Source organism: Barbus barbus (assembly GCF_936440315.1).
Source record: "Barbus barbus genome assembly, chromosome: 27".
NCBI lineage: Eukaryota > Metazoa > Chordata > Actinopteri > Cypriniformes > Cyprinidae > Barbus > Barbus barbus.
In genome coordinates this window covers 30,574,268-30,591,084 of record NC_136755.1, presented here as the reverse complement: position 1 = coordinate 30,591,084, position 16,817 = coordinate 30,574,268, and the positions used below count along the sequence as shown (strand labels likewise).

At 39.8% G+C, this 16,817-nt stretch overlaps 1 protein-coding gene across 1 annotated transcript in view; it reads right to left on the bottom strand.

Annotated features, from left to right (window-relative positions):
- Positions 1-3,192: 3,192 nt before the first annotated feature.
- The window catches only part of dnajc8 (DnaJ (Hsp40) homolog, subfamily C, member 8), a 15,467-nt gene continuing 1,842 nt past the window's right edge, over positions 3,193-16,817 (bottom strand). The window contains exons 2-9 of the mRNA XM_079380676.1: positions 12,697-12,798; positions 12,063-12,119; positions 8,776-8,842; positions 8,583-8,677; positions 8,427-8,498; positions 6,185-6,276; positions 4,101-4,176; positions 3,193-3,622 (exon numbers count right to left, since the gene is read on the bottom strand). Coding sequence (XP_079236802.1) covers positions 3,500-3,622; positions 4,101-4,176; positions 6,185-6,276; positions 8,427-8,498; positions 8,583-8,677; positions 8,776-8,842; positions 12,063-12,119; positions 12,697-12,798 — 684 coding nt within the window. The 3' untranslated portion in view covers positions 3,193-3,499. The remainder of the gene's footprint in view (positions 3,623-4,100; positions 4,177-6,184; positions 6,277-8,426; positions 8,499-8,582; positions 8,678-8,775; positions 8,843-12,062; positions 12,120-12,696; positions 12,799-16,817) is intronic.

Below are 16,817 nucleotides of genomic sequence, written 5' to 3'. Positions count from 1 at the left end.
ATTAATTTCACTCTCTGCTTGATTTGCTGAGAGCTGGGGTTGTGTTAGTTTATTGAGGCTGTGCTTGTGTTTGGTGCATTTAAGATTATTTTCCAGATATTTGTTCATACTGTACAACACTGATCGTCTCATTTTTGTTCCAGTATAATCGTGAAATACAGTCTGTGACCTGCTGTAAAATATTAAAAATATTGACCAAAATAAAATATTAAAAACTACATTTTTAAAATAAAATATTTCTCCCCAAAACATTTAACTTACAGAAAGTCAAGTCTAAGTCACAACATTAAACTTGCTTTGACACAATCTGTATTGTTAACCGTTTTAAATAGGAAAATAGTGTCAATAATGCAAAAACACAGGCTATTATAGGTAATTAAAATTATAGCAAAAATAAATAACTTTTATATAAATATAAAAAATATTTTAAATGCTTTAAATCAATTTTTCCTATTTTTACACGTTTACACATACGAGGAATTAGTTGTAGTGACAGAAGCTCCACAGTGCAACAGAGAGACAGTAACAGGACAGGACACAGGTAATAAAAAAGAATTAAAAATAGAACAAGTAAATAGTTTACATTTCAATTTGTACATAATATACCTGTACATACAATTGTCAATTTGTATATTGATATTCCCTAAGTATGTTAGATAAATAATGTATAATAGAGTTGTGTGTTCTACGTTTATTTATTGAGTGTTCATGAGATGTATTGCCTGAGGGAAGAAACTGTTCCTGTGTCTGGTCGTTCTCGGTAACAGTTCAAAGAGGGAGTGTGCTGGATGTGAGGGGTCCAGAGTGATTTTACCAGCCCTTTTGCTCACTCTGGATGAGTACAGTTCTTGGAGAGTGGGGAGGGTTGTACCAATGATTCGCTCAGCAGTCCGGACTACCCTCCGTAGTCTTCTGAGGTCAGATTTGGTAGCTGAGCTGAACCAGACAGTTATTGAGGTGCAGAGGATGCATTCAATGATGGCAGAGTAGAACTGTTTCAGTAAGTCCCGTGGCAGGTGTCCTCAGCTGGCGAAGGAAATAGAACCTCTGCTGGGCCTTTCTGACAATGGACTCAGTAGCCCCTTTCGCACCGCTTTAGTTCCAGAACTAAAAGTACAGTACTAAAGCACTGGGACGATTTTGCGCAAACTTTTCCCAGTACCATTTAAAGGGTTGCATTCACACAGACAGTGGGTACTAGGAAAAGACGTAAGCCGGTTGACAGCAACATCATTTGTGTGCGGCGTTCAACAACGTAAACAGAAAAGAACAACGACGTTATCAACAGGAGGCTGGAGGACGCTGTGATCGGAGCTGTGTTTTTGTTGTGTCTCACGGGTTTCACAATAATGGACATGGAATGTTTACACAGTATCTACCTGTCTTTAAGCGCGCATACAGTAGTGAGTTTCTGCTTGATGTCGGCAGAATCACATTTTGTGAGTTAAACTCAGCGCACTCCGAAGAGCTGCGGGACCTCGGTCTGTTCCGAAGGCCTACTCCATCACCGACCCCCACTACTGCATCTCGCCCACAGCGGAGGCGCTACAAGCGGCGTGAGAGGAAGCAGAAGAGGGGTTAGCGCGGCGGTATCCGAGCTAGGCTAGCGACCAACCCACACAAGCCAGCTATCCCCACCATCGTACTGGCGAACGTACGCTCTTTGGACAATAAACTGGACTACATCTGACTACTCCGCTCTACTCAGAGGACTGTAAGAGACTGTTGTGTTTTTGTGTTTACGGAAACATGGCTTAACAACAGCGTACCGGACTGCGCCATACAGCTCGACCAGCTAACATGCTATCGAGCTGACAGAGCTCTCGTCGAGGGAGGTAAGATCCGTGGCGGCGGGCTTTGTGTTTACATCAATACAACAGCTAGGGCCAACCTATCCCGCGGCATCAGAGAGGCCAAGAGACAGTACTCCAGGAGGACAGCCCATCGTTTCAGCGACAGCAGAGACACTCGGAGCCTGTGGCAGGGGATACAGACCATTACGGACTACAAGCCCCCACCACAGACCTGTGACAGCACCATCCCCTGCTGAACGAGCTGAATGCCTTCTTTGCTCGCTTTGAGGCACAAAACAGCACCACTGCACAGAAGACCACCTCCTCCCGGCGACCAGGTGATGACGCTGTCCCCGGACAGTGTGAGGAGATCCCTCAGCAGCATCAATGCACGCAAAGCTCCGGGTCCTGACAACATTCCTGGGCGTCTTGAGTTTTGCAGTGAACCATGGTTTGTCATTGTTGTAGGTTAAATGAGTCCTGGTAGGAATGCACATATCCTCACAGAAACTGATATAAGATGTTACAGTGAGCTCGTCCAGATCGTTTGCAGCAGCCTCGAAAACAGTCCAATCAGTTAGAGAGAAACAGGCTTGTAGATCCCGCTCTGTTTCATTAGTCTATCTTTTAACAGATCTTAATACAGGTTTAGCAATTTCAATTTCTGCATGTATTTTGGAAGATGAACCAAACAGTGATCAGAGTCCTAAAACTGAAATTGTAGCCTACATAATTTGTGCAGTTACATTTATTTGAATTGAACGTTAAAAGTTCATACTGATCATGTTCTATTCTGTAATGTTAGTATACCCTAATATAGCCTTCCCTGTCAGAATAAAGGTTGCATTTTATGCATGCAACAGCCTGTCACTGGCACTGATTTTACTAAAGTGTAGTTCAACTACAGTATTTGTACATATCCATGGTTACCCCTAAAGTAAACATTTTAACCATGTGTAAACAACCTAAGAAGTTGTAATTAAGGTGTATTGAATGTTAAAATGTATTTCAAGTATAACGTTAAGTGGGTCTCATTACCCATTTTACTCTTAATTTAATCATTTAAAATGTTAAAGTTCAGAAGTATCGTATCGACGACACTGGCTTTCAAAAGTATCAGTATTTTATCGAAAATAAAATAAGTGGTAAAACCCATCCCTAGCTGAAACTGATTGCAGGAATAGAACTAAAAACAGGACAAACTAACACGAACAAAAATCACTCCAGCACGGAGCAGCTATGTAAAGCCAAAATAACTCTTATATACCTAAATTTAATAAATTTATATAACCAAATTTTAACTGATTTAGGTAAAATTATATATTTTGTATGTAACTTTTTTTTTTTTAACAAAATTACTAAAATAAAAAATGCAAGTTTTTTTTGTGTATTTATTTTTGTAAAAAAAAAAAGATAAGTATCTCAATGAAACCAAAACACAGATGAAGTGGCAATTTCAGATTCATCCATTTAATATTAAAATTCGTCCTCTCACAAAGAAACAAACTGAATAACATCAAACTCATACGGTCAGACAAAAACAAAGATGTAACTGTGTACAATATAAAAACTAGAACGAAATATCTACAAACAAATGTTTATTTGCAGAAGGAAAACGGCGTATGAGGAATCAGAAGTGAGGAAAGGTCTGTTATTGGACAGAAGGACAGGTTCAGGATCTTCATCGTCTGTACAGCAGGAGCGTCTCACTCGCGCTGCTCCATCTTGACTTTGGGCGGCTTGAGGAAGGTGCGGTTCTTCTTCTCTTTCTTAGTCTTGCCTTTCGCCTGGAAGCTCCTCCAGCTGTCCACGCGTCCGTCACGCGTCTCCTGAGGATACACACACACACGCGTGATAAGACCAGAGCATCTCTCTCTCACACACACAGACAGACAGACACACACACGAGACCGGAGCACCACACACACGTCTGATGAGCGTCTCTCTCTCTCTCACACACACACACACACACGAGACCGGAGCACCACACACACCTCACGAGCATCTCACACACACACACACGTCTGATGAGCATCTCTCTCTCTCACACACACAGACAGACAGACACACACACACACGAGACCGGAGCACCACACACACCTGACGAGCGTCTCTCACACACACACGTCTGATGAGCGTCTCTCTCTCTCACACACACAGACAGACAGACAGACAGACAGACAGACAGACAGACACACACACACACACACACACACACGAGACCGGAGCACCACACACACCTCACGAGCATCTCACACACACGTCTGATGAGCGTCTCTCTCTCTCTCACACACACGTGTTTCTCACCTCGAAGTTCTTCTGCCACTCTCTCTCTCTCTTGGCACGCTCCTGTGTCTCGATCTCCTCCTCTCGCTGTCTCTTCCTGCAATCAGAGCACGCTCCGTCACGTGTGTTTCCACCTCACACGAGTACAGACGTCATACAGGGGTCCTGCACATTTCCCATTTCAAAATCCATACTTTTCCGGACTCAAATTTCTAAACCTCTCAGTAGATTTTCAGACCATATTTAACATAAATGGTTCATACAGCACTATTTTCAGCCTTATATTTGGTATATATTATAGTCATCTGTGAATAATTGTTTTTTTTTTTGTTTGTTTTTTACATTGATTTTCTCGAAGTGACTTTTGCATGCACACAAGAAGCTTTTGTGCCTTCGAGAAACTATTGACATGCACATGGGAATTTTTTGCATGCTTATGCATTACAAATTCTAATTTTATATAAACTATTTTCTTTGTGCATCACTACCATCTTACTATGAATAAAACAAGAGCATGGATGCATATGAATTAACAGAGCTCTACCTGCTCAAAATTAGGCTTTCCTTATGGTAGTCCCTCTAACATCAAGACCTAACGTCCAGTTTAACATCCTCTGCAGCAGCAGAAAACCATGACTCCAAATAGGCTAATGGCAGAATACAGCTGTGTGCATTGTCCTGTTTGCCAAGTTCAAGGGTTATAAAAAAAAAAAGACTGGACATAACAGTCTGTATATTTTTTATTTTTGCAAAGATCCTCGAGGCTCATGTCATACGGTGCTAAGAATATCGTGAGAAGAATCCCAAAATGCAAAACATTTTGCGTAATTAAAAAGTGCACCTTGAATTAATTCAGTTGTGTTTGACAAACAATCGCTAAACAGCTGCCGTGTGTGTGTCTGTGAGAGTGTGTGTCTGTGAGAGTGTGTGTCTGTGAGAGTGTGTGAGTGTCTGTGTGTGTGTCTGTGTGTGAGTGTGTCTGTGAGAGTGTGTGTCTGTGAGAGTGTGTGAGTGTCTGTGTGTGAGTGTGAGTGTGTCTGTGAGAGTGTGTGAGTGTGTCTGTGAGAGTGTGTCTGTGAGAGTGTGTGAGTGTCTGTGTGTGTGTCTGTGTGTGTGTCTGTGTGTGTGTCTGTGTGTGAGTGTGTCTGTGAGAGTGTGTGAGTGTCTGTGTGTGTGTCTGTGAGTGTGTGTGTGTCTGTGAGAGTGTGTGTCTGTGAGAGTGTGTGAGTGTCTGTGTGTGAGTGTGAGTGTGTCTGTGAGAGTGTGTGAGTGTGTCTGTGAGAGTGTGTCTGTGAGAGTGTGTGAGTGTCTGTGTGTGTGTCTGTGTGTGTGTGTGTTTGTGAGAGTGTGTGTGTGTGTCTGTGAGAGTGTGTGTGTCTGTGAGAGTGTGTGTGTGTGAGTGTGTCTGTGAGAGTGTGTGTGTGCGAGTGTGTCTGTGAGAGTGTGTGTGTGTGTGTGTGTGTCTGTGAGAGTGTGTGTGTGTGAGTGTGTCTGTGAGAGTGTGTGTGTGTGTCTGTGAGAGTGTGTGTGTGCGAGTGTGTCTGTGAGAGTGTGTGTGTGTGTGTGTGTGTGTGTCTGTGAGAGTGTGTGTGTGCGAGTGTGTCTGTGAGAGTGTGTGTGTGTCTGTGAGAGTGTGTGTGTGCGAGTGTGTCTGTGAGAGTGTGTGTGTGTGTGTGTGTGTCTGTGAGAGTGTGTGTGTGTGTGTCTGTGAGAGTGTGTGTGTGTGTGTGTGTGTGTGTGTGTGTGTGTCTGTGAGAGTGTGTGTGTGTGTGTGTGTGTCTGTGAGTGCTTGTGTCTGTGAGAGTGAGTGTGTGTGTGTGTGTATATGAGTGTGTCTGTGAGAGTGAGTGAGTGAGTGCGCGTGTGTCTGTGTGAGTGTGTGTGTGTGTCTGTGAGAGTGAGTGTGTGTGTGTGTGTGTCTTTGAGAGTGTGTGTGAGTGTGTCTGTGAGAGTGTGTGTGTGTGTGTGTGTGTCTGTGAGAGTGTGAGTGTGTCTGTGAGTGCGTGTGTCTGTGAGAGTGAGTGAGTGAGTGCGCGTGTGTCTGTGTGAGTGTCTGTGAGAGTGTGTCTGTGAGTGTGTGTGTGTGTGTGTGTGTGTGTGTGTACCGTTCGTGCATATCCTTGGCTTCTCGCTCTTTCCTCTTGATCTCCAGCTCGGCGAAGAGCTTCATGGTCTGTTTATAAACCGCCTGCCGGAACTACAGACACACAAACACACCGATCAGAAGCCAAACATGCTAAAAACATGCCAGAATCACATGTCAATCAGGAGACTGTTACTCTATTGCTGCTGTTTGCTCCTTTTTGACAACTTTGTGTTTTTTAAATTTTTTTTATTTAACTGAATTGAAATGGTACAAAACTTGCTAAAGATGTTGTCAACTGCTGTGTGAACTCACACACACACAAAATTGTGGACATGACACAAAAAGGTTAAATGGTCCTGAATAAATTGTGCCATTTGTGGTCAAAAAAGATGCATTGCAAATGAATTCCATCTAGTGCAAGCCTGTGGTACTGCAGCCAAGCTCATGTTTATATCAAACTCCAACTCCTTTAAAACTGAGAAATCAAAGCCATAAATCTACAGTGAAAAATGTTTTGGAAAATATCTTTTTCACATAAGATTTGAAAACAGCACTTTTATGCATTTTTCATGACAATATTTTAGTTTTTTTCTCTTTTTTTCTTCCAGTTTTCACTGCCAAGCTTCAGCCTGTGCTCCAAAGCACTCAGGATTTACCACAGCTCAAAAACTGATCAATGGATCATAACTGCTCCATACATACAATTTACTACCATAAAATCCCCTACAAATACAAAATATTACATAAAAACATTACTGTATTAAAGAGTACATTAATTTGATTGAAATAATTGAAATGTTTTGACCTGCACGTGAGCAGCAGCAGACGGATAATGCCTCGATCAAACTGAAGCAGAATCAGATCTGATGAACACATGATAGAGATTACTTAAAGGAATAAACGAGGGCGGGGCTTGGATCAGCGTATCAGTTGGTGATTGGATGTGGAAATATGGGCGTGGCTCTCAGACAAGCTGAGCTTTAGGGGCGGAGTTTAAACGGACTAAATGATTGGAGGAATCCTGCATACATCACCAGAGAGAAGAAGATCCTCTTATGATATTAGATATTCAGAATTTCAGTACATTTTCCCACCAAATTCTAATTTGACTTGAGTTTAGTCATTCTTGTTTTCATCACAGTAATGCAGCACTACCAATCCTAACAACAGCTAGATTTGAGAAATCTACAGACACAAATAGATGAAGCGCAATAAAATAAACACTTGCCTGAAAGAAGACTACGGAAGAGCACTAATTATAATGCCAGATTAAACTCGATAAATTTGAAGAAAAATGTTGAAATAAAACGTTGAGAATAATGCTATGACATGGATGTTTGTGTAGAACGAAACGACTGTAAACATCAGTACAGCCATTAATGGTGATGCCGTATGGATTTAGATGAAGTGAAAATAGCGATATATAGTAATTACACTAAATGACAACAGCAGCATTTTTAGCGATTCTGTGAAAATAGCAATTCTACTTACGCTTTATAAAAGTAGCAGATCTTTGCAATCAGTGTAAATAGTCATTAGATGCTCTTTATACTTATAAACAGTGGCAGAGACTATTTGTACCTCAGTGTTGTTGTACATTGTCTTTATTGCATCCTGCCAATGTATGTTAATGCAATACAATGAATTTATATGATTTTATTTATTAAAACGATTAAATAGATTTACTGCCTTATTGGGACAACAAAGCTCTCCCGATAGCCTGCCAAGCCCTAATTAATTCATTATTATTAAACACTTGCTATGCAATTGATTTCCACTTTCCAGATGTGCTATGTGATGAGAAAAGCCGGATTCGAACCCGAGTCGATCACAGCTACTCTACCACCTTCACCACTGCAGTTTAACATCGTCCAACCAGATCAAATAAACATCAAACCAGTCTACTTATCAACAGTTTAGCAGTTTTTCTCAAAACAACTCAATTTTTAAGAGTTTATTTTCAAAATTAAATTTGGACTTTTTTCTCGAAAATTAACGAGTTTATTCTCAACAACTTTTTACTTTTTTCTCGAAATTTAAGTTTTTTTTCTCAAAACACAATGCCTTTATTCTTGAAATGTGACGATCAACATTTTTCTTGAAATTTAATGACTTTAATCTTGCATTCTAATCACTTGAATCTCGAGATGGTTTTATTTATTTAGTTTTACTCGTTCGTAGACGTGATATGGAAGCAAAGCAGACCAAAATCACAGGGTTGACCTGTGCATGGAAGTATCTCCGTCACGTGACAAACGTACCACTTCCGGGTCGTCTTCCTCCACGTCGGTGGGCTTCCCGTCCTTCTTGAGCTGCTTCTTCTTCTGGCTCATCTGTGAGAGGTCAGAGGTCAGTCTGGTGTTTAGTGCAGAGCGCTGTAGAAACACGTGTGTGTCTGCAGATCACCAGCGGCTCACCATGTGCTCCACGTACTCCTTCCCCGCGTGGATCACATCCAGCGCCTTCTTCTTGTGCTCCGTCTCCAGCAGCATCTTATAGGCCTTATCGACCGCTGCGTACACACACACACACACACACACACACACGCTCAGCATCACACACTCAGGGCGCTCTAACACCAGCATGAGCTTCAGAGACGCTGCGGTTTACCTTCGAAGGCCAGCTGGGCTCGTTCCACATCGTCCTGGTTCTTGTCTGGATGGACGAGGATGGACAGCTGAGGACAGAGAGAGACGGGCGTGAGACTCTGACACTCTCTGAGCCACACACAGGGTTCCCACTCTTTCATGAACACCAGATTCAAGGACTATTTTAAGCACCATTTCTTTTATATCAAGCACCGATCAAATTCACACCCCAGCATACGTAGTGTCATGAAAGACCTTACAGTACTAAACATTTTACATTTACATTAAAAATGTCAGAGTAATAATGTTTTGAATGTGTAGGTTTCATAAATGTAGACCGTTTTGAGCAGTTGTGTACGAAGAATTTAACGAAGTCAATACTGGAAACATTCAAATACAATTCCTAAAATATGCATCAAACTGGTTTTTGCTGTAGTTCTTGTACAAGATTTAAATTGGACATTTTTAGTCCATCTCCTATCCTGGAAAAGTCTGTCTTGCAGAGATTGACTAAAAACTGAGCGGCAGATTGTGGAAGATCAATTCTTCAAACGGCGGTACAAGAAGATGTGCTGCTGGTCCTTCAAGAGGCACTCTCCACCAGTGTTCATTGACTTTTTTCACTGATGACAACGAGACGATAAAGAACGAAAAGTCTTTTTGAATGACAAAAATTATGACAAATCTATTGACATTTTCGTCAACGAATAAAAACGAGATGAAAATGTTAGGGAGGGAGGACTTGGGAAGAGATTCATTCAGAAGGAATCTGCTGCATAGAAGGGTAGATGCGAACATATGAACCGGCGGGACATAAGCTAAAATACACTTGCTGCACGAAGCATAAAACTTTCAAAAATGTGAATATGTGGGAGTAAGAGAGCAGACATGTGCATAAACCTGACGAGAGAGAGAGAACTGAACTCGGTCCTGTTTTCTGAGCGCAGACACTGAAGCACACACACAGAAAGCACCTCGCACAGCACACGAGTACTCTTCCACATCACATGAACGGACAAATACACACAAAATGATGTCGAAACGTCCGTTTTGACGAGTATTCACGTAAACACAGCTGTGAACGTAAACGGTAGAGAGAAGGTGTATTCGGTTTTAAAGGGATAGCAGCCTAATTCAGTTGCTATTGTCCGAGTCATTGATGTTAATCAAGCAACGAAAGAAAGACATAATCACTCGCTGCTCTCGACTGAAAAACTTTAGTAGCCCTAAAGATGCATCTAAATTTATTTATAGAAATAAACATGTCTGCTTGAAAGAATGAAGAATATGGTAAACAAGTAGTTATAAAGAATGCATAATTAGCCCATATAACCATTGCTATTTCATTAAAAAGAAGACCATGTTCTTGTTCTTTATGAGAAGTGGTTTTATTTCCTTTTATCAAAGGCATGTTGTGTGTCTCCGCAGTTAAATCACAGTCTGTCATGATAAAAAAACAATATCAAACCTATATGAGTTTGGACATTTTAGAGAAATGTTTAATAAATGCACTGTAACTAAACACATTAGATTTTAGCCGACTAAATGTACTGTAGATTTAGTCGACTAAAACTAGATTAAACTAAAAACAACTCAGATGACTAAAATATGACAAACTATATGGCACTTTAGTCAAAAGACTAGGACTACAACTAAATCAAAATGAACTGCTCTCAGCTTATCCGTCTGTAAAGCCTATTAAATGAGTCTTCATGTCTCTCACAACACTTCAGCATGTTATTCTTATGAAGAGAGGGTCATTTTTAGGATGTTTTACCCAAGCAAAGTCTCTGAGAAGCTGATACACTGTTCTTCTGGAGACTCCAGGAAGGCTGCAGCTCTGGGGAATAATGGCGCTGGAGGCTAAATGTTTGATGGTTTACACCTAATTCTTAATTATTTTGCAGCTGTGTCTTTTCTTCTCCACCCCGCTGAACCAATGGTCATGTCTTAACTTTACCATTTCTGTATTGCATTAGTTTTGAATATTTCTCATTGAGGATTTAATCATTTTTGACTTTTCAGTTAAATCTCTTTTTTGGCTCATTTTATCTGTAAAAGAAAACGTGCCTAATAATTCTGCACACATGAATATAAGGAGTTTTTCACTTCCAGCCTCCATGGACAATTATATATCACTTAAAATGATTAAATACAAAATGAATAGTAGTTATTAAGGTTGATGTGGTTTGGAATTGGTCAAATGTGCTTGGAATAAACAAATATGATCAGAATATGAACGTGCCTAATAATGATGTACGCACTGTAAGATGTGCTCACTTTACTCAGAGAGAGCCTGATCTCGAAATGGAACATGAACTGCGAGCGCTTATTGATTTTAATACCCCGCATATTGATAGCGTGAAAATGATAAACAATATTAGAATGTTTGCGGGAGCGGGACAGGGTTTAGGAAAAGTGTCCCGCGCAGGACTCTAGCTGCGCATCAACACACGACCCCATCTCCAGCCCAATCATTAGTGCCGTTTCTATGGAGCGAGTTTTGTGCCAATATTCATCAAACAAATCCAGTGTTTTGCAAATAAACACAATCTGCTTTGCAAAGAAAAACTTGACTTTCAAACAAACGCAAAACTCTTTCAGAGAAAATGCAGAGGTGTGGACAAATATATGTATTGTGTTACAACTGTGAGACTCATTTGCCTTTTTATGAGGAAACTTGGCTTGATTTTCTCACAAATGCAATTGAGCAACTTTATTTTCCAAAACAGCAGATGGCGCTGTCGGTCAATTTACGCTAGTCTCCCGAGACCTGAAACACCTCTTTACCTTTTCAGACCAATATGAGTCTTACTAGATCTATAATTAACCATTTAGATGTTTTCACAAAGCGACCCTGCTACAGAGTCAGTGAAATTCACAACAAGTCTGTAAAGTTGTTAACATGATTGATTAGCTCAAAAATCAGAGGTGACCTGGCTAAACATTTAACTAGTCTTTCCCTATAAAAACTGATCCATTCTCCGTACCTCTTATCCTCTGTTGGATTGTGGGATATAGAATAAACATAATATCTCTGCATTTTCTCTCAAAGAGTTTTGTATTTGAAAATCACTTTGAGTTTGTTTGAAAGTCGAGTTTTTCTTTGCAAAGCAGACTATGTTTATTTGCAAAACACTGGATTTCTTTGATAAATATTGGCACAAAAATCGCTCCATACGTTTCCTTCTGTCTTTGACAGCACATATAGGACCATTCTTGAAATAGTGCCATAAACTAAATTAATCCAAGCACTTTCAAGAAGCGTGGGAACCCTGTATACACACTCACAGAGAGATGAAGATCTACCTGTCTAAAACGCTTCTTCAGCTCCTCGTCTGTGGCTTCAGGATCGATCTGAAGAACCTGCACCATATACACACAGAGAGAGACACACACACGCAGACACACACACACACACACACACACACACACACAGAGACACACACACACAGACACACACACACACACACACACAGAGACACACACACACACACACACACAGAGACACACACACAGAGACACACACACACAGACACACACACACACAGAGACACACAGACACACACACACACAGAGACACACACACACAGACACACACAGAGACACACAGACACACAGAGACACACACACACACACACACACACACACACGCACACACACACACACACAGAGAGGATGTTTGTCAGTGATGCTCAGTTTCTGTGATCTTTATCGTTAGATCTTCCCATCTTTCCCTTTCTTTGAACAAAACCAGTGCTTGAAAACACAACAATAACAATCTCTCTTATATTAAACAGAACGTTTATTAACAAACATAAGAGAAGTGTATATGACAAAAATATATTTATTGTGGCCACAAATTCCTTCCTATGACTTTATTCATTGCCTCGTTCTGTTAAATGACTGAGCTGAGATGGAGTGACTGATGACACAGACTGACCTCAAACGGGTTGAGATTGAAGTATGACGCTCCTGGTCGCAGTAACCTCTCGATCTGCTGTTTGGAGGTTAAAACCGAGTCTCTCTTCTCGATCTGCTTCACCTGGAGGAATGAGACACAACCGCAGACTATCATGCTTCTCAAAGAATCTCTTCTGCTCTCCAAAGCTGCATTCACTTGCCAAAAATACTGTAAAAATAGCTAAATATTAGTATAATGTAAAATATCTGTTTTCTATGTGAATATGTGTTAAACTGTAATTTATTTCTGTGATCTGCAGCTGTATTTTCAGCATCATTACTCCAGTCTTCAGTGTCACATGATCTTCAGAAATCATCATAATATACTGATTTACTGCTCAACAAACATTTCTGATTATTATCAATGTTGAAACAGCGCTTCTGTATGGAGACATTTCATGAGAATCGCCCTTTACAAAAATTAACCATGGTTTTACCACAAATAAAGTCAAAAACCATGGTTTACTGTAGTTAAACTACGGTAACCACACATTAACCATGGTTTTACCACAAATAAAGCCAAAAAAAAAACATGGTTTACTGTAGTTAAACTACGGTAACCACAAATTAACCATGGTTTTACCACAAATAAAGTCAAAAACCATGGTTTACTGTAGTTAAACTACGGTAACCACAAATTAACCATGGTTTTACCACAAATAAAGCCAAAAAACCATGGTTTACTGTAGTGAAACTACGGTAACCACAAATTAAGCATGGTTTTACCACAAATAAAGCCAAAAACCATGGTTTACTGTAGTTAAACTACGGTAACCACAAATTAACCATGGTTTTACCACAAATAAAGTCAAAAACCATGGTTTACTGTAGTTAAACTACGGTAACCACAAATTAACCATGGTTTTACCACAAATAAAGCCAAAACACCATGGTTTACTGTAGTGAAACTACGGTAACCACAAATTAAGCATGGTTTTACCACAAATAAAGCCACAAACCATGGTTTACTGTAGTTAAACTACGGTAACCACAAATTAACCATGGTTTTACCACAAATAAAGCCACAAACCATGGTTTACTGTAGTTAAACTACGGTAACCACAAATTAACCATGGTTTTACCACAAATAAAGCCAAAACACCATGGTTTACTGTAGTGAAACTACGGTAACCACAAATTAAGCATGGTTTTACCACAAATAAAGCCACAAACCATGGTTTACTGTAGTTAAACTACGGTAACCACAAATTAAGCATGGTTTTACCACAAATAAAGTCAAAAACCATGGTTCACTGTAGTTAAAGGGGAAGTTTGGGGAAGTCGTGGCCTAATGGTTAGAGAGTTGGACTTGTAATCCGAAGGTTGCGGGTTCGAGTCTCCGGCTGGCAGGGATTGTAGGTGGGGGGAGTGAATGTACAGCACTCTCTCCACCCTCAATACCACGACTGAGGTGCCCTTGAGCAAGACACCGAACCCCCAACTGCTCCCCGGGCGCCGCAGTATAAAATGGCTGCCCACTGCTCCGGGTGTGTGTTCACGGTGTGTGTGTGTTCACTGCTGTGTGTGTGTGTGTGTGTTCACGGTGTGTGTGTGTTCACTGCTGTGTGTGTGCACGTTGGATGGGTTAAATGCAGAGCACGAATTCCGAGTATGGGTCACCATACTTGGCTGAATGTCACTTCACTTAAACTACGGTAACCACACATTAACCATGGTTTTACCACAAATAAAGCCAAAAATCATGGTTCACTGTAGTTAAACTACGGTAACCACAAATTAACCATGGTTTTACCACAAATAAAGCCAAAAATCATGGTTTACTGTAGTTAAACTACGGTAACCACAAATTAACCATGGTTTTACCACAAATAAAGCCAAAAATCATGGTTCACTGTAGTTAAACTACGGTAACCACAAATTAACCATGGTTTTACCACAAATAAAGCCAAAAATCATGGTTTACTGTAGTTAAACTACGGTAACCACAAATTAACCATGGTTTTACCACAAATAAAGCCAAAAATCATGGTTTACTGTAGTTAAACTACGGTAACCACACATTAACCATGGTTTTACCACAAATAAAGCCAAAAAACCATGGTTTACTGTAGTTAAACTACGGTAACCACAAATTAACCATGGTTTTACCACAAATAAAGCCAAAAATCATGGTTTACTGTAGTTAAACTACGGTAACCACACATTAACCATGGTTTTACCACAAATAAAGCCAAAAACCATGGTTTACTGTAGTTAAACTACGGTAACCACACATTAACCATGGTTTTACCACAAATAAAGCCAAAAATCATGGTTCACTGTAGTTAAACTACGGTAACCACACATTAACCATGGTTTTACCACAAATAAAGCCAAAAATCATGGTTTACTGTAGTTAAACTACGGTAACCACAAATTAACCATGGTTTTACCACAAATAAAGCCACAAACCATGGTTTACTGTAGTTAAACTACGGTAACCACAAATTAACCATGGTTTTACCACAAATAAAGCAAAAAAACCATGGTTTACTGTAGTTAAACTACGGTAACCACAAATTAACCATGGTTTTACCACAAATAAAGCCAAAAATCATGGTTCACTGTAGTTAAACTACGGTAACCACAAATTAACCATGGTTTTACCACAAATAAAGCCAAAAATCATGGTTCACTGTAGTTAAACTACGGTAACCACAAATTAACCATGGTTTTACCACAAATAAAGCCAAAAATCATGGTTCACTGTAGTTAAACTACGGTAACCACAAATTAACCATGGTTTTACCACAAATAAAGCCAAAAATCATGGTTTACTGTAGTTAAACTACGGTAACCACAAATTAACCATGGTTTTACCACAAATAAAGCCAAAAATCATGGTTTACTGTAGTTAAACTACGGTAACCACACATTAACCATGGTTTTACCACAAATAAAGCCAAAAAACCATGGTTTACTGTAGTTAAACTACGGTAACCACAAATTAACCATGGTTTTACCACAAATAAAGCCAAAAATCATGGTTTACTGTAGTTAAACTACGGTAACCACACATTAACCATGGTTTTACCACAAATAAAGCCAAAAACCATGGTTTACTGTAGTTAAACTACGGTAACCACACATTAACCATGGTTTTACCACAAATAAAGCCAAAAATCATGGTTCACTGTAGTTAAACTACGGTAACCACACATTAACCATGGTTTTACCGCAAATAAAGCCAAAAATCATGGTTTACTGTAGTTAAACTACGGTAACCACAAATTAACCATGGTTTTACCGCAAATAAAGCCACAAACCATGGTTTACTGTAGTTAAACTACGGTAACCACAAATTAACCATGGTTTTACCGCAAATAAAGCAAAAAAACCATGGTTTACTGTAGTTAAACTACGGTAACCACAAATTAACCATGGTTTTACCGCAAATAAAGCCAAAAATCATGGTTCACTGTAGTTAAACTACGGTAACCACAAATTAACCATGGTTTTACCACAAATAAAGCCAAAAATCATGGTTCACTGTAGTTAAACTACGGTAACCACAAATTAACCATGGTTTTACCACAAATAAAGCCAAAAATCATGGTTCACTGTAGTTAAACTACGGTAACCACAAATTAACCATGGTTTTACCACAAATAAAGCCACAAACCATGGTTTACTGTAGTTAAACTACGGTAACCACAAATTAACCATGGTTTTACCACAAATAAAGCCAAAAATCATGGTTCACTGTAGTTAAACTACGGTAACCACAAATTAACCATGGTTTTACCACAAATAAAGCCACAAACCATGGTTTACTGTAGTTAAACTACGGTAACCACACATTAACCATGGTTTTACCACAAATAAAGCAAAAAAACCATGGTTTACTGTAGTTAAACTACGGTAACCACACATTAACCATGGTTTTACCACAAATAAAGCAAAAAAACCATGGTTTACTGTAGTTAAACTACGGTAACCACAAATTAACCATGGTTTTACCACAAATAAAGCCACAAACCATGGTTTACTGTAGTTAACAGGGCTCACAACATCCCTAAATCCCCGGTATCCCTTCGGCAGGTACTCTTCAGATTCTGGTAGCCCGAAAATTAATTTAACTAGCCCAAATATAATAAAGAC